This window comes from Ochlerotatus camptorhynchus, unplaced genomic scaffold (genome assembly GCF_037179485.1).
Source record: "Ochlerotatus camptorhynchus isolate MF236.1 unplaced genomic scaffold, CSIRO-AGI_Acam_v1.1 ptg000432l, whole genome shotgun sequence".
NCBI classification, from domain to species: Eukaryota; Metazoa; Arthropoda; class Insecta; order Diptera; family Culicidae; genus Ochlerotatus; species Ochlerotatus camptorhynchus.
Genome location: NW_027040918.1, coordinates 2,909,893 through 2,937,113, shown reverse-complemented (window position 1 = coordinate 2,937,113; position 27,221 = coordinate 2,909,893). Strand labels below are relative to the sequence as shown.

Below are 27,221 nucleotides of genomic sequence, written 5' to 3'. Positions count from 1 at the left end.
CATCGATTTTAAAAAGATATAAACAAGTTATTTAATTTTTATCTTAGTGTATACCCCCCTTGAGTAAAAAAATTCGCCACTCAAATAAAGTACTCAAAAATTGAAGAAACATTCTAGAAGACGTCAAAATGCTTTACTCAATAGTTTCCTCGCAAATGGTCATGTCCCACCATTGTTTTTGATTTCGTCCCACTGTGTTTTGGTGGGACTTTGTATGCGAGCGAGCTGTCAACGCATTAATTTAGTGTCAAATATCATTGTGCTCAGAAAACGAAGCTCTATCAGTTGCTTAAACAACCCAATTGATCCGTTTTCCACTAGGAATTCCCTCAATTTTCACCACCGCATTTCACTTCAAACTAGCCTGTTGGGAAAATTTAGACAAAGTATTGAGATTTCTGAGACTGATGAAAACATTTTTAAGGCTTGAGAAAAATTTCCAAAGTCCGTACCTTAGAACTAGAATAATCCAACCATGCAATTTGTTTTTAAGATTCTAGAACGAAGATTCAGATGTCAGACTTGGATAATTTTACAAGATCCCTGTTTTGATAATAAATATAAAAATAATTAAATTTGGAAAAACAGTTCTCGAAAATGTCGATGGGGAAATTCTCCAAAGAAAATCTAAGGAGTATTCTAAAATAGTTCTGGCTGGTTTTAGTTGTGAGAAGAACTTCAAGCGATATTTAAGGAATGCTTCCAAGGTAATTCTGAGGACTTCTTTATTTCTTGTTATTTTTGTTTTTGTAATTTTATTTGTACAGGCTCAATCGAATAATTCCTGGTAAATGCTCAGGAGAATTCCAAAATTGGCCTGGAAAAAAATATTGGTAGTTCTGAGGAAAATTTAGAATGATCAATTCAATTCAATTCTACGGGTATTTTAGGATACAATTTAGGGAATACCAACGAATATAGAATAGGAATTGTAAGGAGAAATTTAAACAGAATTCTGAAAAGAATTCCAAGGGAGTTCTGACTAGAAGATTAGGAAAATTATGTAGAGAATCGATGACAGTTATGAGGATTATTCCTAAATATGAAAATTATTAGGAGAGCTATTCTAATGCAATTCCTATAAGAGTTTCAAGTATACTCAAAGTGGAATTCCATGAGAATTCTGAAGAATCTTTAAAGGAACTCCTGAGTAGTATTCTAAAGTAATTTTAGGAATAATTCCATTGATGTTTTGAAGGAACGCTATAAGGAAAATTCAAGCTGAACATTGCATTAGGTCCTAAGTAACATTGACAGATTCTCTTCGTCGACTTTCTGTTTGTATCCTCACGGCCATGTAAAGATATCCCTATGTATTTTCAGCACACAAATCGATAAAAGAAATTGTTATCTAGCATCTAATACGGCGAACACAAAAAGGAACGGTTATGGGCTCGAGTTATTAACGGCAGAGAAAGTCGACGAAGAGAATCGATCAATGTTACTTAGGACCTAATGCAATGTTCAGCTTGAATACCAGAAGAATCAGAAAACTTTTGAGCAGAATTTCAAGGTTATCCTACTATAATTATTCAAAATTAACAGCGAATTTTAGAGCGAATTAAAAAAAATTAATTATGTGGATGTTACCGTAGAGTACCGGAGTCCAAAAATAGATTACTTATATGATTGTAAGGAAAATATTGATCAAATCACTAATAAATCCTGCGAGGGTTCCAAGATAAATTATAAATTTGTAATCTTATTTGAATATCCCGAAGAAGAATGATTAACAGAAATATTCTAAATGCTGAACTTACTAACATTGCTAACTTATAATAAACCCCATATCTGAGACTTTTGAGCACTTCCGGATTCTTTAAAAAGTAAAAAGTAAGAGGTTGTATCCAAGACACGACCGTAGATTTGATGTAGGATTACGTGCTCGGTATCAATATTCGGCGACTGTGTTAGGGAAACCACTTCTGTGGCTGGCAGCAAGGCAAATTAACAATAATTTATGGTGGTTCTGAAAAGAACAGTTTTGTCGTGATGGTTGAGAAATACCATAGAGGTAACTCTAAGACCAGAAGGTCCCGAAGAAACGTGCTCAACTTTTTGGCTCAGCTCTGGTGCTATCTTCGGTCTAATCGATGCACCCCTCGAAACATAGCAAAATCCACGAACCCCTCATTTTATCTGCTAAACTTTCATAGCGAATCAAAACAAACATAGTGGAGTACTAGAATTTCGACTAGAATGGGGTACGTTAATCGATTTGCTTGGGACCAATAGGCTAGTCAAGTAGTGAGCCAATTTAAAAACGTTAGTTTCCACTGGCTGGTAATACTGAACTATTAGGGTGTTCAACACAGATGAAGCTGGCGAGCTGTATGTTGTTTGGAACGAGGGTGACGCGCTAGGCATAGATGGCCCACAGCGACTCACGAACAGCTACTGAATCCGATCAGTAGCGGTGCAGCTTCTTCCTCCTTCTTTGGTGAATGGATGCTCATGTGGGCTGCAGCTCGCTGTTGGCGGGCAGCCTTTCGTTGTGTACTGACTAGCATTGGGCGATCTTGAAGCAAGAATCGATCTTAGTGAATCGATTCATTTTTTTTGAAAATAATCGATTCACCTATTTAATCAATCATTTTGAATCGATTCATTTTTCAAAATAGTACAAAAATGTTTTAAATATAACGGATCATAGGAAAGTTGGTGCAAATTAAGCCAAGTTCAGTCTAGAGTTGATATTACGTTACAAAAGCTATCTTGTTATGACATTTCACCTATAATAGTCATTCAGTGTGATAATTGACAATATTTAGAAATAAATTGTGTAGTACGTACGCAGTGAATGTTGTGAGTGTAACATACATCAAATAGGTGTAGTCAAAAAAATTGCGAAATTTTAGGTTATGTTCATTCAGCTTCAATTTATTCGAATAAGCACTAAGCATTAAGCATTTGATAGTGTAATAAAAATTAAGAAATTGCGCGCGAAAACTCAAAGTTAAAACATTAAATGACTCACTCATTAGAATCATATACAAAATATGCCTGGTCAGTGAAATAGGTGTGTTGTATAAAACTATAGTAGAGAAAGCTTGAAAATAATCGTATTAGTTTTATTAGACTAATGACGCTTAGTAACCGCTGTGCTCTCCATTGTTAGGTAGAACCTTGTTCAATCTTCTTGGCATTGACTCAACCATTCACTAAAAAATCTCGTTTGGTATAGCATACCACTCTTTTTGAACTGTGGTCCATAGTTGGTCCTTATTTGAAAATGTTTGACCAGATAACTTTCTTTTAAGGTCGTTCCATACATTTTCGATTGGGTTGATGTCAGGAGATTAACCGACACTTTGTATGCACGAAACCATTCCTTTACATACTTAAAAGTGTGTTCCGGATCGTTGTCTTGCTGAAAATGCCATATAAGAGGCATGTTCTCTTCTGCATAAGGGAGCATAACCTCCTCCATAATTTCTTTGTATTCAAATATGGTAATGATGGAATTAATACTGAAAATGGGATCTACTCCATACCAAGAAAAACAGCCCCAAACCATGATGCTACCACCTCCATGCTTTACGGTCTTTACCGTGTACCGCGGACCGAACTCTTTACCGGATGGTCTACGTGAGAATATAGTAAATGACTATTTTGATTTCATTTGACATGTGGAAGTTTTTGCTCAGGATTCTTGATGAGATAAGTGATTGAACAGGTTATGCACTGAAATTTGATAGAAACAAAAATCGAATGAAAAGGATCGATTTAGCAAATTTTCGTCGTGTTTGAGATCGCCTTTCGATCTAAAATCGCCCATTGCTAGTACTGACAGTGCACCTATCAAAAGCACTGCTGGATGGACCGGATCGAATTCGAAATTCTAAAATCTGTGTTAGGGAAAGCGCTTTTTGTAGGGAATCGGTGATAATTTTGACCACCATTGCAACAGTTGGACATTTGTGTAATTTTCAATAGTGACATATAGAAAATTGATAGTGTTCATTTTAGCAGATTCGTAGAATATTTTTCAATCGATTGGCTTGTTTAGAATTAAAATCCATCCGCTATTGACAGAGTTATAAGTGGTCAAAACCTGACCACTTTAAGTAACGCGGTCGATTTTGTTTTTTTTTTTTAAATTGCACCCCCAATATGTTGCCGGAAGACGTCAAAAAAGGTTTTGAACTCTTACAACGAGATTTTGCCCCCTCTATTTTGAAGCCTGTTAATGCCGCTGTTCATAATTATCATTTTCAAGAAGCTGCATAAGCGGTAGTGGTAAGCGTGATTGCCTCTCACTGCAAAGGGCCTGGATTCAATGCCAGTCGAAGCCGTCTGGATTTTCTGAAGCATAAAATCTCTGATCACGCCTTCCTTCGGAAGGGAAGTGATGCAGTTAGTCCCGATTCATGAGTTGATGGGTCGATAGGTAGGGTGCAGGTGTGGGAGCTGTCTCCCTGGCGTCGGTAGCATTGTTTCTCAGTACGGAAAACAAATCATGGGAAAAAAGAAGCTGCTTAAAATATTAAGTAAAAATGTTCACTTGCATGCTCCAAAATCTGCTTCATTTTCCAAATGTCTGGCATTCCTGTGGCTGCTTTCCACTTGATGAATTTTTACTTAAATTTGACGGATGGAATTTGGACTTATTTCTGAACGACAACTCATTTATTTTTATTTAGTCGAAAATCGGTCGATCAACAACAGAGGAACTTCGAACATTTTTATTTACATTCGAACTGTCAAATTAAAGTGAAAATTCACCAAAAGGAACACAGTTTATGTGTCAAAATAATATTGGAATGATCATTTGATGCGTTTTTGGCGTTTTTTTTTGGTGAGAGGAAACTGTACTCCCAAATTTTAAAGGATCGGTTACAAAACTGCGATTTGAAAACTTAACGAATTTTTAAATGAAAAAAAAAAATAAAGTTGTACTTACTCAGTTCCACCTGCCCTCGCGAGGAAATCAAACTCCGCCAATTAATTGGTGCAAAGCCCCACATTGCAACATAACTCGACAACCAGCTGTGCCTACCATACAGCAGGCGGTGGAAATCCAAACGGGAAAAAGTTCAACACCCATCATGGCAAGCTGCGATCTGCCTCGCCTAGCAAGCTCTGACGACGGCGGTGGCAAACCAAAACAAGCAACATTTCACTCCTCGACCAAGATGCACTCCGCGTTCGTGTGTGTGTGTGTGTGTGTGCATGTTCGAGCTGCAACGAGAAAAGAAAATGTAACTCATTTTAATTAACAGCAATAATGTGAAAGGACAGATTTTTAATCTTTGATCTTGTTTGCCACTGCTAAACCTCAGACGCACACACACACACACACACACGCGTGTAAAAAACGCTTCCAAGTGTCAGAAGAAAACATTCCATTGTAAATACTTTTATCGCACGTCGCCGAAGTCCTCGCCGTCGTCTTCGTGTGACATTTGCGCCCCGCGCGCCACGTTTTTCGCGAACGAGAGAAAATAGTTTATTTATAACATTGATACAAAATTTATAATAGGCTTCAATGTAATGGCGTGTTCATGATGCTCTCTTCGGGGGACTACTTACTAATGCCAATACACGACGACGACGACGGGCGACGCGTTAAGGGCGAGAGAACGATGCCGGGAGTGACATTTGATGTGTCAGAACACACAAGGTGGGTAGAGGGGAAGGGGAATGGGGGGGCAGCGGGGTCACATAAAAGATCGAAAATAATTTGGCTAAGTAGCAAGAATCTGTCTCTATCTGGGGCTGTGATTGTTCAAATCGTCCGACGACGACGACGACGACTTTCTTCTAGCCGTAAATCTCGGGCCAAACAAGCAAGTGCTCTCCTCCCGTAGGGACATAAAACTGGTCTATTAAGTTCTGCTCTCTCGATACGCACATTTCAATAAAAATAATATTATAAATATATTGTCACATTTGCGTTTCGATGTCAATTTCGTGTCGGTCCATCTTTCCAGCTCTTTGTGCGGCTGAGATGAACCCATCGTATCGTCTTGCACTTTCCTACCCCTCACTGCCCGCAGCGGCGCCTACTTGGCTCGCCGCTCCTTCACGGCAGATGACAGCCACGTCGAAGAGTCACCGCTCTTCGCAGTCGGATTAATTATTCCCGACATGCATTTATAAATTCGATTTTGTCTGTTTTCGCTTTCTATGAAGCGGTCCGTTCGTTCGTCGGTTCGCCTCGGAGTGAACATCAGGAAAATTCGATATGAATTTTCCGATTTTCGCGTGCTTTCGTGGCGCTGATGCCGCCGCCGCCGTGTGTGCGTTGGGTTAATAACATTTCGATGAAATCAGTCCTTGGTTTGGATTTACGCAGTACCGTGGCAAAAGCGGCAAATATTCGCACTAATTAAAATCGAAATCGCGATCGTGTCAACGAACGAACGAACGACTGACGAGTGCCGTTCCCCTCACCTGTCAAAACCGGGATCAGAACACGGCTGAAATATGACGTACACTAGCGCCATTGGCACACTCCATAAATCAGAATCCACGCTTTTTCGCCAACGTGGCAGATCAGAGGGAAAACTGAACCGAAAAATATTCAAAGAGCACTCTCTAATGATAATTGATTACATGACATTTATCATTGATTAGGGCAAGGCCTGCTCTTCGGCATCTTCGGCCGGCAGGCCGTTGTTTACATTTCAATAAACGTTCGCGCAGAACATGAAAAATCAAATAAATTTCCTCCCTCCAAAAGATCACCGCCCACGCTCGTCACGGGCATTAATATAAATATTGAGAATATTTCATCTTTCCTTCTGCTTGCCCGTCTACCGGAGGTACGTCAATTTCGTCAATTTTTGCGTACAGGAGGGTGACATTCCTACCCCTGAAAGCCACGGAGCGCCCGCAAAGCCAAAGAACAAAATAAATAACGTGTATCCCGCGATATTTATAACTTCCTGTCACCCTCCCGACCCCGCGGATTCGCGTTCCGCTCCCTTTCCCGCTTTATTAGATCGGGCCTGAGACACTTTCCGAAATTTCCGAGAATTTTATTGCCGATGAAAGGCGAATATTAGCATATATGTGCCGAGCACACCGCGAGTACGCATTGAAGGTATTTTCCGGGTGAAAGGTGCATTGCCTAGACGCCCCTTTGCAAGGGCGGCAGAGAGGCAATGATTTGGATTTCCTCGCCTTGGGAGAAGGGGGGGTGTAAAAGTTTGAGGTAATAAACAGTCTGCTTGGTACAAGATTAATAATAATATTCCCGTTCCTCTCCCCCGGTGCGAGACGCTCGGGCAGGCAATATCAAAGAAAGTGGATAAATATGATAAATAGAAATGAGGAGAAATTTAATTCGGTTCCTTTTTCGCCCATGAGGTGGGCGAAATGTGTGGTGTGATCCAGGAAATCCTGCGGAGCTTCGTTGTCAATAAGAAATTTATGAGATTTTTTTTTTCATTGGTGTGTAATAAATTTTCCTCGGATGACAGGTGGAGGATTTCCGCCACCGTGGGGCGCTTATTGTTCCTGTTTTCGCGCATTTCGCCCCTCGGGGCGAATAAATTCTACCAAATCCTCCCAATTACCATAACTCAGCCGAACGCGACTTTCTCAAGCAGTCAGTCGTGCTCTGGAATGTGGTGCGTGATTCGAAGAATTCCAATGTGTGATTTCCACTCCTCGGTCCCCATTTTGGGGTCGCTAATTAAAGCGTAGCGCCACCTACTGTCACTCGAATCCTAAGCACGCCGAACACCGAAGGGGCATCGCACTCAAGCGGGGCGTTTAATTGCAACCGACATTCGATACGAACCATTACCAGCTGCTGCAACTGCAGTCGGCGGAGGCCAGCCGAAATCAGTTTTAATTATTACAAAATTCTAAATTATTTCATCATCGCTATAATTAAAACTCCTGATTGCCTGCTCCTAGGCCCATTATTAATGGCGAGAGCACGTTCTCGCACCTCGTTTTCACTAAATTTGCAAATTTTGAATAAATACTGACAGTCCGTCGGTTGGCCCGCCCCTGCTGCAGGTGATGACCCTCCGGGGCGGTTGGCAATAAAAATAATTTAGTAATAATCACAATTTGTGCAATTCATACACGGGCGGTCCACTTTCACCGTCTCTCCCTCTCTCTCTCACACCGTGGGCGAAAAACGGAAACCTACGATAAAACTTAATGAACTGTCAATTCCAAATGATCATTGCGTTTCAAAAATTTACAATTTATATAAATATCACCACCGCCATCCTTACCGAACCAATCGCGCGTCGTCAACGGACTGACTTAAATGACTGACAGCTCGTCGAAAATTTTGACAGCTGAACGGAGAAGGTGAGATAGATTCCGGTTCGGACCATCTTTGAACGACTCGGACGCGTCTCATTAAACTCACCAAATGATGCGCCTACTTGGACGCGGACTACCCGGGGACTGCTAGTCAGTGTCCATCGAAGCAAATCTTTGTCGCCCGTCTATACGCACACACATACACGCACCATGATGAGCTTGTCAATTGGTGAGTAATTACACAATTGCACCTCCAGCGGCAGGTACCACCTAGGGGTCGCGAAAATGTTTTTTAACGATTTGTTAATTAAATGAGAGAGCCCTAGCGCCGCCACCGGGTCCGCCTGGCACGTGTGCAAACATCAATCAATGGCGTTGGCGGCGGCGGCGACGAGGAGCAAAGATGTTCTTCTGCTCGCTGAAATTGGTAGCCTTTGGCGACGTGGAAATTCAATTCGATCGAAGGAACCCTCGCTCGGCTCGTCGCCACAAATCACGCGGCGGTGGTGAAATGGAACCGGGAGGACGAAACAAATGGTTTGTAATTTTTCTTCCGAAGACGGCGGAGCCTGCGGGTGTATTAATAGCAAATAAATCTGTTGTTTTCAATTGAATGCGGCGCGTACCTACTTTCCGACGGTGGTTCGCGTTCGATGATGATTAACCGGCGTTCGACGACGACGACGATGCACTGCTGCAGGGGGTTGACAGGATGAAATGGGTTTGGGATTTACTTTTTACATTGGAAAAAAATGAACTGAATGCAAATTTGAGTGTTAGATTACATTCTGAAACATTGAAAACAATTCTTTTGGTTTCTTGAAGATATGATTTTCTGCCGACAAGAGCTAGTTTGAGTCACTTTCTGGGAAAATCCTATGTGGAATTCAAACGTAGTAGTAGTTTTCTGACCAAAATTACCAAAAGAAATTTACAGTGTATTTATGTTAAAGAATAGACCATCTATTGGTCTTCAACTTTGTCTCAAACGTCATTTCCATTGTAAGCGGCATTTTCGTGCTATGATTTGCTGAGCGTTTCGGTTCAAATCAGACACTGGTCACTTCCCCGTGGGCACCTGGAACATGTCCGGGTGAGGCCAATATTGTGCTGGACACTCGATATAGCCACCATTCAACTTGTGTTTGAATCATGTGCTTTATGCTGTCGAATGATGGGTTTGACACGATTCAGGTAATCTCTATAGAGTCGTCTTTAGTGCTCGTGCTCGTGACCCGTTTTCATCGAAATATGATTCGGTCATATCTCCGGAACCAGTTGACCTATTTCAATAATATTTAAAAGTGGTCAATGAGACCAGAGTACCTTTGATGTGGCTATTTCAATATAAGACTTATATACGACAAATGTATGGTCAATAAAGATTGTAAAAAGAGTGATTAGCGGATAAATAGCGGCCTGATTGTTCCTTGAACTGTGTGTTTACTAGTTTAACTAGTTCGTTTTTAACCAGTTCGTTTTTTTTTAACTAGTTCGTTTATTTGGAACGCTCAATCGCATTAGCTTTACGGAGCCGATAGTTAATTGTTCTATGTTTTTAACAAAATTCACTTTATTCTATGTCTAGTAGGAGTTGGGTCGAATACTCGCGGCTTACTCGAGGTTAGAGAGGTACATTGTCGAAGGAGAGGATCAGGGGAGGAGCTTGGGGGCTATGATTTTTTTTTTCAAATTCAAAACATTGAGTATTATGTCCATGTGGTTAAAATTTCTACTTTGGAACACAAAGTCATGAAGCCAAGATCTGTTATCGCAATGCGTCACTTAAAAGCCGTTCATACCCGACAACATTCTTTGCCTCGAGCAAGATTCTTCTTTAAACAACCTTCACGCTATTACAAAACTACCCAAATTTGAGTTTGATTTACTCATATCGGTCACAAGTGAAGTTACTCAAAAATAAGTAAATTATGTTGGGAGTGTCTAGTTGACAAATGGAATACATCGAAAAGAATCCGATCGATGTTGCTCATTTGTCAACTTGTCTCAACCTAGTCTCAAGGGGTAAGTCACTCAGCACATTGTGCTGAAATTAGATTTGGCACAGCTTAGGCACATCCATCGGCACACCTTCGGCACAATCTCGTAGCCATTGGATTGTTATAAATAAAATGGGAGTACTGTTGGACAATTGTCATTAAAGTTGTTCACAACATTACGTGCTGGTTCCTCTGGTATATTCAATTAGAGGATGGTCCTGAACTGGGAGGGAGAAGCAGAAAGCACACACGGAATTCATTGTATACTTGTTCTTCTTGTCATGAAAATGTGTGCCGTTGAAATCAAATCAAAACAAGCGTAGCAAAATAGCGTATTTTGCTTTGAGCGTGTAGTGATTGTTTGAGATTGTTCAGTGTGCAATGATAAACTGTACTTTTCTGTTTGGTATTTTACTATGCCACTAGATGTTTTGACAAAACCTTGGCTAATGGTATCTTTCAATATTGATTTGTGTGTATTTTGAATGAATTAAAAAGAAACGGTGTCCCATTGAATAAAATAGCTGGAAACGACAGTTTGTCACAAATTACTTTACGCAAGATTTCAATACCGCCTTGTGCATTCTTGTTCAACTGTAAGAAAAGCATAATAAAATTGCATGGGTCCAAATGACAGTTCGTGACAGCAGCCGTCTGGCTGCATTTGACGTTCCATTTTTCTCTCTTCGCGACTCTCCCTCAGGTCCTGAATATACAGTCAATTTAGGACCATCCTCTAATTGAATATACCAGAGAAACTCAGGCCAGTAGTTCACTTATAGATCTAAATACGAAATGTAGGTTCTAGAGTGGGCTCAAGAGAAAGAGGCAGTTAATCAGACCCCACTAGTAAGTACCCTTAATTCAAATAATGCTGCAACTCACACAAAAAAAAACTACAGAAGTCTATTCATCATCCTCTATAGTCGGCCTCCAACAATGTTCCCCATCGGTTCCAACTCTTTCCGAGCGCTGATAGACCGTTGCTTTCATAACACGAAAGGCTAGATTTCTGGTCTGCCTTTGAGGGCATTATAAAACACAGGACTTTTATTATCCTATGAACACAGAACACCAAAATTTCGGATACCCACCACTTCCTGCGTCATTCTCAATCCGATTTATCCATGCGATTTCAAATCAAAACATTCAAGGTGTCAGAAATACCGGGTTGCCAGGATGGATGTTTTACAAACAATTGCAGCTTGCTCTATGACCGGCACAATTGGCACACCTGCGGCACACTGACAAAAAAGATGACCCAAGATTGGTGTGCGAAGTGACCTACACCTTGCCTAGTCTACTAATTTTAGAGTAGCTTCAATTTTGACCAATACGAGTAGATCCTACTCAAATTTGGGCAGTTTTGAACTAGTGTGTTTAGTCCTACCTGCTTTATTCTCTGTGACAAATATAGTGGCGCCAGCACTAAACCGAAGCGTGCTAGTCAGACTAGCGACTACCGACGTCATTAGCGACATAAGTGCCATAGAAATACCAGTGATGCCAGCGAGAAATGTCGCTCTGATTTTCAATCGGACACACATGATTATCACCGACAAACCGACATGAATGACTATCCAGCTTTCCATGCTCGGTAATGGCGGCCTGTTTGTATGAATAAAGGTATCCTTCACTGTGCTTTTTGACACTATCTGGATGTTCGAATTTCAACCCCTTCCCTTTCCCTCTCCCAGGAACAGAAGAAAATGGAACAACATACGCCCTCCAAAAAGCACAGACAGTGAAGGATACATTTATTCATACAAACAGGCCGCCATTACCGAGCATGGAAACACAGACAAACAGACGTAACTCTTCATTGTGTATCTTCGTTCTTGCATTTAACGGTTGATTTGAATATTATCAGTTCCGCGAACTACTCGCCGCAGCGCTGGTATCGGATCACTTTGACGTTTCTATATATTATATAGAACTTTTATGCAATATTGTTTACGAGTTAGCGAGCAAGCTTGTTTTCCGCGAGAAGCCAGATAGATGTCGCTACTGAGGTTATATGTTTTGAGATACTATGTTTTCAAGAACAAGTTTTTCAAAGAGTTACGTCTGTTTGTCTGTGATGGAAAGCTGGATAGCAAAAACAATAAAATTTCTGACCAAAGCACACTACTGACATCTGGCTCCAATGTTCCAAATGTTCGCGGGAAATATTTAGCTAAGCCATGAACCCACATGCAATAGCTATGCATTGGTTCGTGTCTGATCTATTTTGGATAAATTATTTTTATCTACATCAATAAATCCTATGGTTTTGACAGTTCGGATCACTGCACATTTAAATCGGTCGTTTACGATTTTCGGGCATAAGTCAGAATTAAGTGTCATGTCGGTTTGTCGGTGTTATTATCTCCGGAACAGAGATGCTAGAAAACCTCTGTAGAGCGAACGATTACGGTTAACTCGGAAAACGAATAGGGTAAACGCTCCTATAGTTGCGGTACGTTAAAAGCGTTAGGTTCCTATAGTTGTGTATTGAGTCTCCATGCACAACTATAGGAACCTAACGCTTCTAACGTACCGCAACTATAGGGGCGTTTCTTCTAGTTAATTTGAAACACGCACACTAATTTCACAACCTCGAAACTAACTATAACTGATCACGGATTGAACTTGGCACCGTTTTCGTTTGTGGCTTGAACACTCCGTTCTTTTCTCACCCGGAAACAATACGGAACAACCGGAGATGAACCAGCGTCTGGCTGAAAATCTCCATACAACCAACCAACCAACCAACCAACCAATACGGAACAACAGTATTTCCTGGCTCCTTAAAACGACAAAAATCAAAAAATTGCGGAAACTTTAAGGAGAAGAACAATACGATAGCAATACGGTCTCATAGATTCCACGAAAATTCACTTCATCGAATATCAGAGAACTTCCGGGCCGCTCCATTAACTTCAGGAAGATTGTAAGAACTTTAACAGTTGTTGCTAAAATTTCAGCTATAAGTTCAACGATCTTTAAGGAAGCAACGTGAACTTCGGCTAGGCAGTTCCATCAGAATATCAAGGCAAGGCAGAATATCCGGAAAATAGAACTTCAGGTAGATTTCGAGAACTTCAGGGCAGTCTAATTAATTTCAGGAGAATACCGGGAACGTCCAGAAAGTTTCGAAAGTTAAAGTATAATTCATAAAACTTTAGCTTAGCGAACTTAAGAACAATTTCGGAAACTTCACAGAACTTCCAAGAAGTTCACGGAAGTCCAGAGAGCGTCAGGGAGGTATCGCAACTATAGTTAATTTGAAACACGCACAATAATTTCACAACCTCGGAACTGACTGTAACTGATCACGGATTGAAATTGGCACCGTTTTTGTTTGTGGCTTGAACAATCTATTCTTTTCTCACCCGAAAACAATACTTTCCACACAAATTCACTTCATCGAATATCAGAGAACTTCAGGGAAGTTCCATTAACTTCAGGAAGATTGCAAGAACTTTAATAGTTGTTGCTAAAATTTCAGTTATAAGTTCCATGACAATCCGGAAAATAGAAGTTCAGGGCAGTCTAATTAATCATTCCGAAACGTCCAGAATGTTTCGAAAATTAAACTATAATCCATAAAACTTCAGCTTGGTGAACTTAAGAACCAATTCGGAAACTTCCCAGAAATTCCGAGAAGTTTACGGAAGTCCAGTGAGCTTCAGGGAGGTATGCAGATCTTTAGGGCAGTTCCAGATCATCATCAGTAATTTAGGGAGAACTTCCAGGAATCTTCAGGATAGATTGGAGATCTTTGAAGAATAATTTCAAGGAAGTTTCATACTACAAACTGCGATAAGGGAAATTCCGGAATATTATGAAAACTTCTGGAGAGCTTAAAGAACTTCAAGGCGGTTCCATTTGCGTCAGGAAGACTGCAGAAAATTTTAAGAAGTTCTTTGAACTTCAGGAATATCCAGAGAACTTCAGGGAAGTCAAGAGAACTTCAGAGATGTAGCGGAGAACTCAATGAAAATTGTGGATTTTTTTTAAAGATGTTCGAAGTACCTCACAGAAGCTAGGTCTGGCGATCTTTGGGGAATTTCAGGTATCTTTTTTTTATAAGGAAATTTCAAGGTAGTCCATAGATCTCCAGAGAACATCAGGAAATTTTAAAGAATGTTTACACTGAGCGAATAAATGGACAGGAGTTCATACGAATATCGTATGGATTTTTGCCACAAGAAATTCTAAATTTATACGATTCCCGTATGAAAGTTAGTCATAAGACAATCTTATGAAAATTTTCCTCATAGTAAAAAATGTTGCATCCGGAATTCGAATCATCCGGAGGGATTCGGAGGCACGCACCCAACATATTAGTGCAATGACGCTTGTTAAATGATGACGACATATAAAAACACTGTATTTTTTTGATATATGGTGGTAAACTATAACGAACAAAGTTTGGTGCACAGGTAAACAAATGAGGCACGCGACGCCTCTGTTCTGATGTATTCTACGACTTTGACGTTCATTTTATTTGTATGATGATCTTGAGTTCCTAGAGGCGTCGTATAAAGCTATAACACCAGCGCAGAAAATAGAAACTGCCCATCTCCGGGTATTTTCTTAACGAGCATCACTCCATTGTCGTATTGCATGTGCTCCATTTTGCAGCTCTTCTTTCAGATTTACTTTGTTGACTTCATGATACCAGAAAAGAGATAGATATTTTCATTATTAGCAATGCTGTGATGTCACAACAACGACTATGTCCTCATAACAACGCGAAAGAGCATCACAAAACATCAATTAAACAAATAAACATTCAGAGTAAAACTCTAAGAAAAATTAAGTTTGTGTGCGGATTTATAGCGTTACAGCTGTGCCATCCCCGATTTGTATGATTTAGATAGAAGCAAATAAAGAATATTTTAAGTACAAAATGCAGTTGATGAATGAGCTGACAATCCAGCTGCCGTTCACCCACCAATCATGCATACAAATATACCGGAAGTTCATCATGCATTCTAGCCTGTAATCTAGTTAATTCAGGTAAACCGGATAAGTTTTTATAGCGATCCTTGAGCGATACAGCTCAAGATTTGTTACTCTCAAACTTCCAAAATTTATTTCTTGGTAAAATTCTGAATATACTGGAATTGATCCGGTTGAAATTACATAGTAGTGATAAATTTGTTTAGACTAGATCTGAATTTTATAAAAGTTGGGAGTCTACAATTCATTTAATAGTATGTTTGTGTCGGTGCGCCACGCGAGTTCGAGAGGAAGTGTCAACCAAACCTTTTGTTTACATCAGAGTAAGGATTTTTCACAACGCAAATTAAAGCATTTTTCATTGACCAGCTTGCCAATTTCCATCATTGATTGTCCACGATTTTCCACAGATCTGAACTGATTTGTACCTCAACTATTTTCACGTGCAAGAAATCCGGAAGATCATAACCGCAAAGGCATTATTCTAATTTCTCATACTCAACAACAATATTCCTGAACACCAGCAGGATGCTTGCAGAATAAAAGATTTGGAGCATATCAGATGAATCAATTTTAACTAATAATATCAGGAATAGTGAAAAAGAATTCCGCATCCTATGTCTCACGTCAGAAATTTCTGCTCACAACACTCTTTTTGAAGTTCTCTTATTCACCACCAGAGGTTGAGTCGATAACTTAGTTTCTATTAAAAAGGCGTATCGAGCAAAGCGGTGCATTTTGACGGTTCGATTGGAACAACTTTCGACAGACGTCCATGCTTTTACTGTACATTGTACCAAACCATCGTCCTCTGGTCAAATCAAACCTCAGACCATTCAAATCGAAACATCGAAATCGCCTTTTCGAATGATAGCTGCAACCGGATGACGGTTGTTTTGAAATCGGATGATTTTGCTCTCAAATACAGGATGAACATTGTTATGAGAAGGGATAGGGCCTTCAGTTGGAATGCGCAATGCTCTCTGCAGAATGATAGTCTTCTTAAATTGAAATGCATTTGGTATTGGTTTAGCCCCTTAACGCAAATCATTCAAAACGATGATGTAAATAATTCTAGCGAACGTCATTTGCTACTCTGGGCTGACAAACGAGGTGGAAGCATAGCCATCGCTATCAGAAGTGGTACGAACATTGGTAAATGGTGGAAACCGTAGATTGTCTGTTTCGTGGTGGAGGAAGATTCCTCTATCAACTAGTAATTTTGTATCCATGATGAATGGTTGTTCATGGCTATTCAATATGGAAATTAATAATCTAATCTAAAGCATTTGCAAGCCATCCTATCCTAAAATTGTTGTCCTCTGAGTCAATTTTCAAATAAATATCCTTTGTTTGGAGGACAGTCATATGGATGCTCATCAGTTGATGACGAATTCAACCATAAGGAAATCATCCGACATTCGACAGCATATTGTTAAAGGGCTCGAGCAAGACAATAATCAGTCGAAGTATTGCGGATGTTTTCGTTCAGTGTAGGGCTTTAGGCAGAACTCTATTTCTCACTGAACCAAAGGGCAGGGCACTAATACCAAAGACTAATACTCTATTTATATGTAAGCCACTTTTTCGCAGTTTTGGTCACTTTCCGGTTGACCATAAGTCACTATTTGGTCACTTTTTTAAAACTAATTCATTCACTATTTTCTTGGGAAGTAACCGCTTCCAGCCCTGCGGTTACAACTAATGACTCCGAAACTGGAGTAACTGTCGAGCCAAAAATACGCAACCAAATCTTCTGTCTAGTCATTATTTCAGAATTAAATATTGGCGATTGCATTGCTCCCTCCTAAACTGCGATGGTCCAATGATAAACCAACAACACACAGCAGATGACAGCGGTTAAGGATTCACAATCAATCAAAAGAATTGAAAAGGGCATCATCGTAGAAGCGCTAAAAAGCGAATCCCTGCCACTACCTACTTGAACTCAGAACAAAAAGCCCTACCGGAGTTCTGACAAACAAAAAGAAAAAAATCGCTCAGTTACGGATCAATAGCCGAGCGCACCACTAGAAGAGGGAAAAAGAGCATCCACAATGACAGACATTTGTAGTAATTACTTCCTCCCACTTCTTCCACCGGAGTAAATCTATAAGATTGTCCTTCAATCATTCCTCTAACCAACAAGAGAGAGAGAGAGAGAGAATGAAAAAAATCACGATTCTTTTGAATGGAAACCACTTCTGCCATCACCTCCTTCCTCCACTTGTTGTGAAATACCGGAATCCCAATCCCCCTCCCGTCCTCCTCCTCAACCTCACAACCAGAAATAGCCCCGAAACAGCAAATGATTGCACACTGTGGTGATTCTTGAGAAACTGGGCCGCCTCTTCCCTTGCCAATGGGGAATCTCTTTGAATGGGGAGACCGAAAAAAAAAACGCAAACTTCCAATCAAACTCTCCTATTTATCATCACATCCCGTGCGACGATTTCTCGGAAATCGAATCGGGAGGGCTCCTGTTTAATGACAAGTTCGGATTGCGTGATCATCCGACAAACAAACCGACTCGTCTTCCTCTCGCTCCAATCGCGTGCACTAATGACTAAATTTTCCCCACAATCCAGAGTTCTCTATGTCTAACTTGATCGATTCCTCGAAGTCGGAGGAACGAAGCCTTCTTCATCATCCATCAATCCATCCTTCGCCAAGGCCTGCTGTGCTTCGAAGCCGATGAGGGAGCGATGACATTTCACGAGCCCAAATAGCGTGCCGGGGTTGTCGCGCAGTGGGTCCTAATTTATCGGAAAATCGGATCGTGGCGCGGGGTAAATTGGCTGGAACGCAACCGTTGACAGCAACCTCTGCCAAAAAAAAAAACATTCAAATGTTTCTTCAAACGTGGTTTGTTTACATTAGTAGCGGTTCGGTGTTCGGGGTGTCGCATGCCAGGCGCGGGACATGGAGGGGGTGGGAATGGAGGAAAATTGCATTGCAATTTTCCACAAAAGGTGTCTTTTTCACCTTGTGACAGCGTCGTGGTTGCCCCTTTAAATGCCAATTAGTTCCGCACGCTCTTTTTTTTTCTTGTGCGAGCAAGAGCTTTGTTGCTGCTCGTGATGGCTTGCTGCGATGATGTTGATGATGATGATGATGACGGTGGAGAAGAAAGAAGTACCTCAGCAACCATAACCACCATCTCCTACCTCTACTGCAAGAGCATTTGTTTGGCGGTGGCCCTTTTGCGCGTCATCCGCCATTGCCATCATTCAGAGGAGTAGTTCAGAGCGCGCTAGCGGCGGCGGCGGCGGCGGCGGCCAAAGAGAACAGAGATGTAAAGTCGTTTTATATAAATTTTATAAAAGCTGAAACATATAAATATAGATCGAGACTTGAGATTGCACATCGTCGGGCTCTTTTTCCCCCTCCATTGCTCCTGTTGCTGGTGCCTTCCTGGCCAGCCTCCGGTTTTGGTTTGATGGTCGTCTCCTCCTCTTTGACAAGGAGTAACAACGACGACGACGACAACGATGATGATGATGATGATGATATGCTCGTTCGTATAGAATGTAGATTTCAAGTAGTGGTTTTTATCCATTTCTGGGCCGACCGAAGAGGCGAAAGACATAGAGATACGAGATAAAAGCGACGCCCATCCTAAGTAGAATGGGCTTCTACACATGCATGCACACGGAACGACCACGAACCCGACTGCAGCAGATATGGTGGGTTGGGATCGATTTTTTTGCGCGTTCTGTTTTCCGCCACACACAGCCTCAGGACTTCCACTCGACGGATCACGGGCAATGTCTGGCTTCGGTGTAGCTCTCCCCTCACAATCCCCCGGAATGCCGATCTGAGATGCTCCGTCTTTTGCCATATGACAGATTTGCATTAATTACAGGTGGTTCAGAACCCGGAATGCCATCGTTCGGACGACCCGAGGGCTCGGACATGAACGACGACCGCATCCATCACATCCTGACTGAGGCTCAATCGATGATCAAGCGTGATCCTCCGGGTCTGGTGAATCCTCAGCACCCGTCCCAGCAGATGCACCACCAGCAGCTCCAGCTCCAGCAGTCCCTGCTGGACGATTCGCAGCACAGTGATAATGACTCGAAGTCACCGCACCACCGGGACGTCCAGTCGCCATTCGCCAAAGATTACCTTAACCGACGAGCCGGCTCGAGGAACAACGAGGACATCCCGCAGGACAAGATCGCCAAGATCTACCAGGAGGAGTTCTCCAAGCTGATGCGGAGTCCGAGGGAGTTTCCAAAGTAAGTAGTCTTTGCTTAGTCTGTCTTAAGTCTCGTGTGTACTAACATCCCATTCTCGTCTAGTTTCCTCTTCCCTCACTTCCTCAGCGGTGGGATGCCACCGATGGAACGCCTCCAGGACGACAACATACGCATGGCCTTGGAAGCGTATCACCGTGAACTGGCCAAGCTGCAGCAGAACGCCGGAAGCGGCATGCCCGCCATGCCAAACATCTCCAATCTACCGAATTTTCTTGCCCTCCATCAACAGCAGCAGCAGCAGCAGCAGCAACAAGCTCAGCATCATGCAGCCGCTGTTCAACAACAACAACATCAACAACAACAGCAACAGCATAACCAACAGGTCGGTCTCAACGGATCCGTACAGGATCTGTCGCTCCCCAAGGAGAAACAATCGTCGACCAAGCTCAACGGCTCGCTGATGGACCTGGAATGCGAAATCGACGCCGCCAACAAAGAAGTCGACGATGCCATGAAGCATAGCGCCTTCAGCTTAGTAAAGCCGAAACCTGAACCAGGAACGTGTACTCCGACCACCACCGCTTCGTCCGCTCCGAGTCCCATCAGCAACAGTATCCTGCCTCCGGTGATGCCAACGGAAGACATGTCCGTCACCGTCAGCCCCCTGCAGCGGATGGCCTCCATCACAAATTCCCTCATCACGCAACCTCCGGTCACTCCACATCACTCCTCTCAGCAACGACCACTCAAAGCCATCCTCCCACCCATCACCCAGCAGCAGTTCGATCTCTACAACAATCTCAACACCGAAGACATCGTCCGACGTGTCAAGGAATCCCTCTCGCAATACTCCATCAGTCAACGCCTCTTCGGCGAATCCGTACTCGGTCTTTCGCAGGGCTCGGTCAGTGACCTCCTGGCTCGACCCAAGCCCTGGCACATGTTGACCCAGAAAGGTCGCGAACCCTTCATCCGCATGAAGATGTTCCTGGAGGACGATAATGCCGTTCACAAGCTAGTCGCCAGTCAGTACAAGATCGCTCCGGAGAAGCTCATGCGAACCGGCAACTACAGCGGCTCCCCTCAGATCCCCGGAATGATGGTCAAACAGATGCCTCCGTTGCCCAAAATGCTAAGTGATTCCATTAACAAACTCCAACAAGATCAGAAAACGCTCCTCCAGCTGCAGATGTCCCAAATGCAGCAGATGCCACCGACATCGCAAGCCCAACAACTCCAACAACACCAGCAGCAGATCCATCAACAGCAGATGGCTGCAGCGGCGGCAGCCGCTCAGCACCATGCCCAACAGGAAGCCGCAGCTCGACATCAACAGCAACAGCAGCAACAACAACAACAACAACAGCAACAACAACAACAACAACAGCAGCAGCAACATCAACCTCCCTCGATACAGCCCTCCCCAATCCCTCCACAACCTCAGCCCATTTCCCAATCCAACCATCAACGACAGCAGCCATCACCGCAAACGATGCTACTAACACCTCCCGGCATTCCACCGCAACATGCCATTCCTCTGCAGACGCCCGCACCGCACGGACTGGACAAGAAACAGATCTTGCTCGGTATCCATTCACCCCAGCAGACGTCCACCCCCAGCCAACAACCGGGACCACCACCCAGCGTCAACTCCATGCGAGGCGCCCTACATCAGCACATTTCGCCTACCGTCTACGAGATGGCCGCACTGACCCAAGATCTCGACACCCAAACCATCACCACCAAGATCAAAGAGGCTCTGCTGGCGAACAACATCGGTCAGAAGGTAAGTTTCTAAACATCCCCAGCTACGCAGATCATTAACCGACTTATATTTTCCCCCTTCCAGATTTTCGGCGAAGCCGTTCTCGGTCTCTCGCAAGGCTCGGTCTCCGAGCTGCTCTCCAAACCAAAGCCCTGGCACATGCTCAGCATCAAGGGTCGCGAGCCATTCATCCGGATGCAGCTGTGGCTGAGCGACGCCAACAACGTCGAGCGGCTCCAGATGTTGAAGAACGAACGCCGGGAAGCGAGCAAACGACGGCGATCGACGGGTCCCGGCGCTCAGGACAACAGCTCCGACACCAGCAGCAACGACACCTCCGAGTTCTACCACTCCAACTCCCCCGGGCCGGGATCAGTCGGCTCGGGAGCTGCACCGCCGAACAAGAAACAGCGGGTCCTCTTCTCCGAAGAACAGAAGGAAGCCCTGCGTCTAGCGTTTGCCCTCGATCCCTACCCGAACGTACAAACGATCGAATTTCTGGCGACGGAACTCGGTCTCTCCACCCGAACCATCACCAATTGGTTCCACAACCATCGAATGCGGCTGAAACAGCAAGTCCCGCACGGGCAACCGAGCGAACCGATTCCCTCGCGGGAGAACCAGTCCGGAGCACCATTCGATCCCGTTCAGTTCCGAGTGCTGCTGAGTCAACGATTGATGGAGATCCAGAAGGAGCGCATGGGGCTGAGTGGAGTCCCTCTTCCCTACCCGCCGTACTTTGCTGCCAACCCCAATCTGGCGGCATTGATCGGACGAGGGTTCATCCCCGGAGATGTAGACTTGGCCGCACTAAACAAAGCCGTCAGCGAGCAGATGAGTGGCCTGGATCTGTCCATGCCATCGTCGGTGAAGCGCGAAGGTGAGGAGGAGTTCGACGAAGACGGCGAGAGCGGTCACATGAGCGATTCCGAATCGATGGACGGAGGAGCGAGGCGGGGTGGCGATGGCGAGGAACATTCGGTGGCCAGTTTGTCGTTGGCCCAAGCAATGAGTGCAATGTCTCGGATAAGCCGACGGAAACCGGCGGCGCCGCAGTGGGTCAATCCAGACTGGCAAGACGACAAGAATCCGACCATTCCAGGAGCCGGTGGTGATGGAAAGAAAGATGGAGACCTCCTGAACGGTGTTTGCATGCTCCAGTCGGATGGGGTTCCATCGGTACAGCAGCGGTTTGTGGCAGCGATGGCGGCGGCGGCGGCGGCCGTTGCAGCGGCTGCGTCCGGCGGCAGCGATAACGAGCAGGACGATGCCAAATCGACGCATTCGAAGCAGTCGGTGGAAGAGCAGCACCAAGGCGACGATGACGACTGTCGGGAGGAGAAAGACGAATCCGGCGTAAGCGGTGCGTCGACGGCCGGTGGGGAGGGGTCCGAGAAGGACAAGGATCTGGTTCAGGTCAAAACGGAACTGATGGAAGAGACCGAACGGTGGGAATATTGAAGAGGTTATAAATCGCAAAGCGAAGTAGGCGACGGCGGGCGAGCTGTCAAAAGTCAGTGCAATCGAAAATAGCTAAACAAGAAAACAAAAAAAAAATACACACAAATCAATGTGAGAAAACAGGTCCGATGTGAGGGACGAAAATGTGATTTAAAGAAATATGGGAAGAATGTCTTGATGAACTCTTCTGTTTTATCTTTGTTATACAAGTTTTTTTTTACGTCGTGAAAGGATGCTCGTACTATTTTCCTTCCTAAGGTAAGCTCTAAACTATCTCTGACTGCGATCCAACTTCCTCAGTTGTAAACAAATGTTTGTATTTTCATTTCGGTTTACTTTGTCTTTACTTTTTTCTCTCAACTATTTGTACATATTTTATCTTGGAACGAGAAGATAAGTTTTTCCTTCTTTTGAACTATCAATTTAAGAAGACTGTTGCAACAAGTTTTAAATAAAATATCGATGAATATAACGTGAATGAATTAGTAGATTTTAAGCCGCTAGCGTAACTTTTAAGAGGGATAAACACATTTTTATATTAGGATTACAGAGCAGAATCGAACAAATCCTTCTATTTTTTCTGTTTTTTAGTTGTACACACAACCATGAGGGATGAGTTTTTTTCTCCAAAATTGCATTTACTTCTACCTTTTTCGAGTCTAAGCGCGAGAGTAGGTCAAACTTGATAAATTAAACGTACTTATAGGTAAATAAAGTTAGCGGTAAATGTGTCTCCCCCCTCCCTGGAAGTAAAATCCCCGTGTTTTCCCCCACCACCCGCGAATAAAGCGTAACAAGAATAATAATCAAAATATCCAGACTTATGTGGGAAATAATCGTGAACGGAAAATCAAAATGTTAGAAATCGAACAAGCGAACGGGAGTAGCTTATGTAAATAATTCTAAACCCATGGAGGAATTCCCATCTAAATACACAGAAACACCCAAAAACACATATATACAAATTACACAATCACAGACACACAGACACACATAAGAGTAATGGAAAAAGGCCAAATATTTAGCTGATAGTGATAAAATCATTAAAAGTAGCGAAAATTTTAAGTTTTCTGTAAATTTCCTTCTTCTACAAAGTTTTTATTAAACTGTAGCGATTATTTATTAGCATGTCTCTTTTTTTTTAGCAGAAAAAAAAACAAACACGAAAATTACAGGATTTTAGAAACTCAAAACAATACACGTACATATAATTATATTGCATTACAACAGCCGATAAAATGATGAAAAACAAGTTTAAGAAATACATAAAGAAACGATCTCAAAACCAACCAAATATATTTAAAACAAAAAAAAAAAACAAGAATGAAAGGAGAAGCAAACCAATCTCTTACGGTGTTAAGAAATGAAGAAATCAAGTGTATTTAACCATGGAAAGTCAGTAATCGAATTTCTCTCCCGGAAACCTCGGCGTCGCACCACTGACTGGGGGGTGGCGCGCGGGGCGACGGTCGGTGTGGTGTAAATCTTTTGTACATATAGTTTCCTCAGTTGAACGCAGAACAAGATTTGTTTGATCTAAATCGAACGCCTCTTTGCTTGTTTTGGGGAAAATCACGAACTCGAGAGCAAAGGCAAAACGCATATCCGAATTTAATGGAACAACAGAATTAAACAAAAACAAAAAAAAAAGCATGCCGATAAGGTGTAGTATTTATTCAGAATTTTAAACAATGAAATCATAAGGGAAATACATTTTTTTTACAATGTGTAAAAAGTAATTTAAAAAAAAAAGCATGAAAAGAGACAAAAGGAACCACAATCCTTGCAAACCATCAACCAGCATAACCACGCATAGAGTAATCGATTGACATTTGCTGCAAAATTGGGTTTCTTTGAATTTCTTTTCTAATTGCATCGAAGCTGCGATGCCGATTTTCCTCAGTGTAGGACAGCTGTCAAAGAAAAGAAAAAATGCTACACCGCACGGCTTCCTTTGATTGAGGAAAATCGCGAACGTTTGAAAGGTGGAAATTATGATAAACAAAAAACAATCAAATTGTTTGATTTAAAACAACAAAAATAAACGGAAATAGCTAGGAATGTGAATTTTATACAAAAAAGTAAAACAAGGAAAGCATAAATTATAGGAACGAGTAAGAAATATTCAAAAAACATAGAAGGAACATTGGAACAACCAGTAATTTTAAAAACAGGAAAATTGCAATACGTAAAAACAAACTTCATTCAAGTAAGCAAACAAATAAATACAACAACAAAATTTCATTTACAAAAAAAAAAAGTTCGACACAATTTCAGAACAAACAAACAAAAATCTGAAAAGAAAATGCGCTGATAGTTCAAATGTTTATTTCTTAAAACAAAAAGCTAGAATTACGTTTCATTCTCAAAGAATCATTTTACGAACAAAGTCGTTGCAATTCGAAAAATAAAAAGTAAAATATAAACGAGCAAACGGACTTTACGAAAGTCCCGGAACCTCTCCCTCAACAAATATATTTGTAATACAAATTACATTTTTAAGAAAGAGAACAGATTGAATTTGTTAACTTATTGCTATCGGTTAGTTTTCAGTTTTTATTTTATTGCTCCGTAACTAGCATTATTATTGAAAGTAGATCTTAATTTTAAAACGCGTCCGCATCGCGGGCCAACCTGTTTGCCCCATGTTTTTTTTTTTACAAACAAAATTTTAACCGCTAAAGGGAAACAGCTGTGTAGATAAACGAAGAAAGAAATAGTTGATTCTTTTCAATATGAGATAATTGAAAAAATACACACACACACACAATCACAAACAGAATCCGACGGAAAACAGGCATTGTAAATTTTAAGTGTCTATAAGAATGGAGAGGCGGTAAGGTTATTCATGAGAATAAAACAAACAAAAAATATTAAAGGAAAAATATTTAAAATGTGAAACAGTATACAACAAAACTCTTTAGCTCTAGGCCATGAGAGAGAGAGAGAGAGGGAGAAATAAGGTGAACAGCAAAACTTTCCAGAACTTTGACGTACTCTTCTCGAACCAAGGGGAAATGTTTAGAACTGCTAGAAAGGAAACGAACAAAACGTAAAATAAAAAAAAAATAAAAAAATGGGAAAAAAATAATCAAGTGAAAATAGTGGACGAAATAAAGAAATCTGTAAATACTTATTATCATATCATTATATTATATTAATTAATTATAATTATTATATATTAAAATTATTATTACAATTATAATGGTAAAATTATTACATTGAATGAATAAAGTAAAACGGTAATAAAACAAATGCTGATTAATTGTTTGTTACGACATATCACCTAATTGATTTAACCCAATTTTCACTAAAAATAAGTCGAGTTGCCTAAATTTCGGCAAATGTGGAGTTACTCAAAAGCGAGTTGAATTTTTCGGGCTTTTCCTGGAGAAACTACCCAAGTATGAGGAAAATCAGTAGAGGATTCACTCAGTCTATTAGAATAGGGTAAGGTGAGGCAAGATGGGTCACGGAGCAAGATGGGCCATCGACCTAATTTATTAATTAGATTCATTGTCCACATCGACATGTTGCATTGACATCATTGGGGTTGCATTGAAGCTGATGATTTTAACAATCAAATAAATTAACAAATGTACTAGCTGACCCATCTTACCCTACTTCTAGACTAAGTTAAAGTTTTCAGGGATTTTCCTCATATTCGAGATTCTACGGGTTTTGCCCGGATACTTCAACTCACTTTTGAGTAGGGTCAGGTGAGGCAAAAGTGCCATCCCCAATAATTTGGAAAATAAACATATTTTCAATGTTAGCTCACCCATGAAACTATGGATGGTGTTCCTTTGCAGCACTATAGAAAGTTCTGTTCAAAATGAAATCTTACAAAATTTGCAAAAAATCATGTTTTCTGATGTACCGAAAATTGAAATTATTTATACTAATTAGGCATGATAAAATAAGGATTTTCCGATGAAGCATCACTATTAGCAATGAATAGATAAATATTTTCTATACTTGGTTAAAAATTACCGCCTTAACAACGAACTTCATACGTAGTGGTGGCACTCTTGCCCCATTGCAGTTTCAAAAAAAGATTTGAGGTGACATTTAAAAAAAATATCGTAGACAACTTTTGACGAGATTTAATTTGCACTACATTGCTGTTCAAAACAGTTGCAATACGCTGTACAAACTTCTATAAATATCCAACGTACAAATCAAGCTGAACAATGCAAGACCATGCTGGGTTCGATTCCCGGTCCGGTCTAGGAATTTTTCGGGTTGGAAAATTTCTCGACTTCCCTGATTGTACTTGCCACACAATTATACTAATACAGAAATGGTACAAGCATCAATAGCTCTCAATTAATAACTGTGGAAGTGCAACTAGAACACTAAGTTGAGAGCACGCAATAAACTAAAATGCGATAAGCATTAAGCTTGAAATGCGAAGAAGAAGAAGATGTGTCCGTACTTGCTGTACTATATTATTTTCTTACAGCAAATTAACAGGAAGCTGCAGCAATCTACAGAAAAAGCAAAAAAAAAGCAAGTACGGGAACAGACCCATTATCTGTCGAATACAGGTATACTTACCGTAAAGCATGCACAGCAAGCTTGGCGATTTCAACGGTGAGCTTTCAT

At 41.7% G+C, this 27,221-nt stretch overlaps 1 protein-coding gene across 5 annotated transcripts in view; it reads left to right on the top strand.

Annotated features, from left to right (window-relative positions):
• The window catches only part of cut (homeobox protein, cut), a 435,692-nt gene extending 409,824 nt beyond the window's left edge, over positions 1-25,868 (top strand). For 3 of the 5 annotated variants that reach the window (XM_065234144.1, XM_065234146.1, XM_065234148.1), the window contains 3 exons: positions 19,048-19,426; positions 19,490-21,173; positions 21,237-25,868. In XM_065234144.1, coding sequence (XP_065090216.1) covers positions 19,048-19,426; positions 19,490-21,173; positions 21,237-22,613 — 3,440 coding nt within the window. In that variant the 3' untranslated portion in view covers positions 22,614-25,868. The remainder of the gene's footprint in view (positions 1-19,047; positions 19,427-19,489; positions 21,174-21,236) is intronic. The other 2 variants (XM_065234145.1, XM_065234147.1) reach the window with 1 other exon arrangement.
• Positions 25,869-27,221: the final 1,353 nt, after the last annotated feature.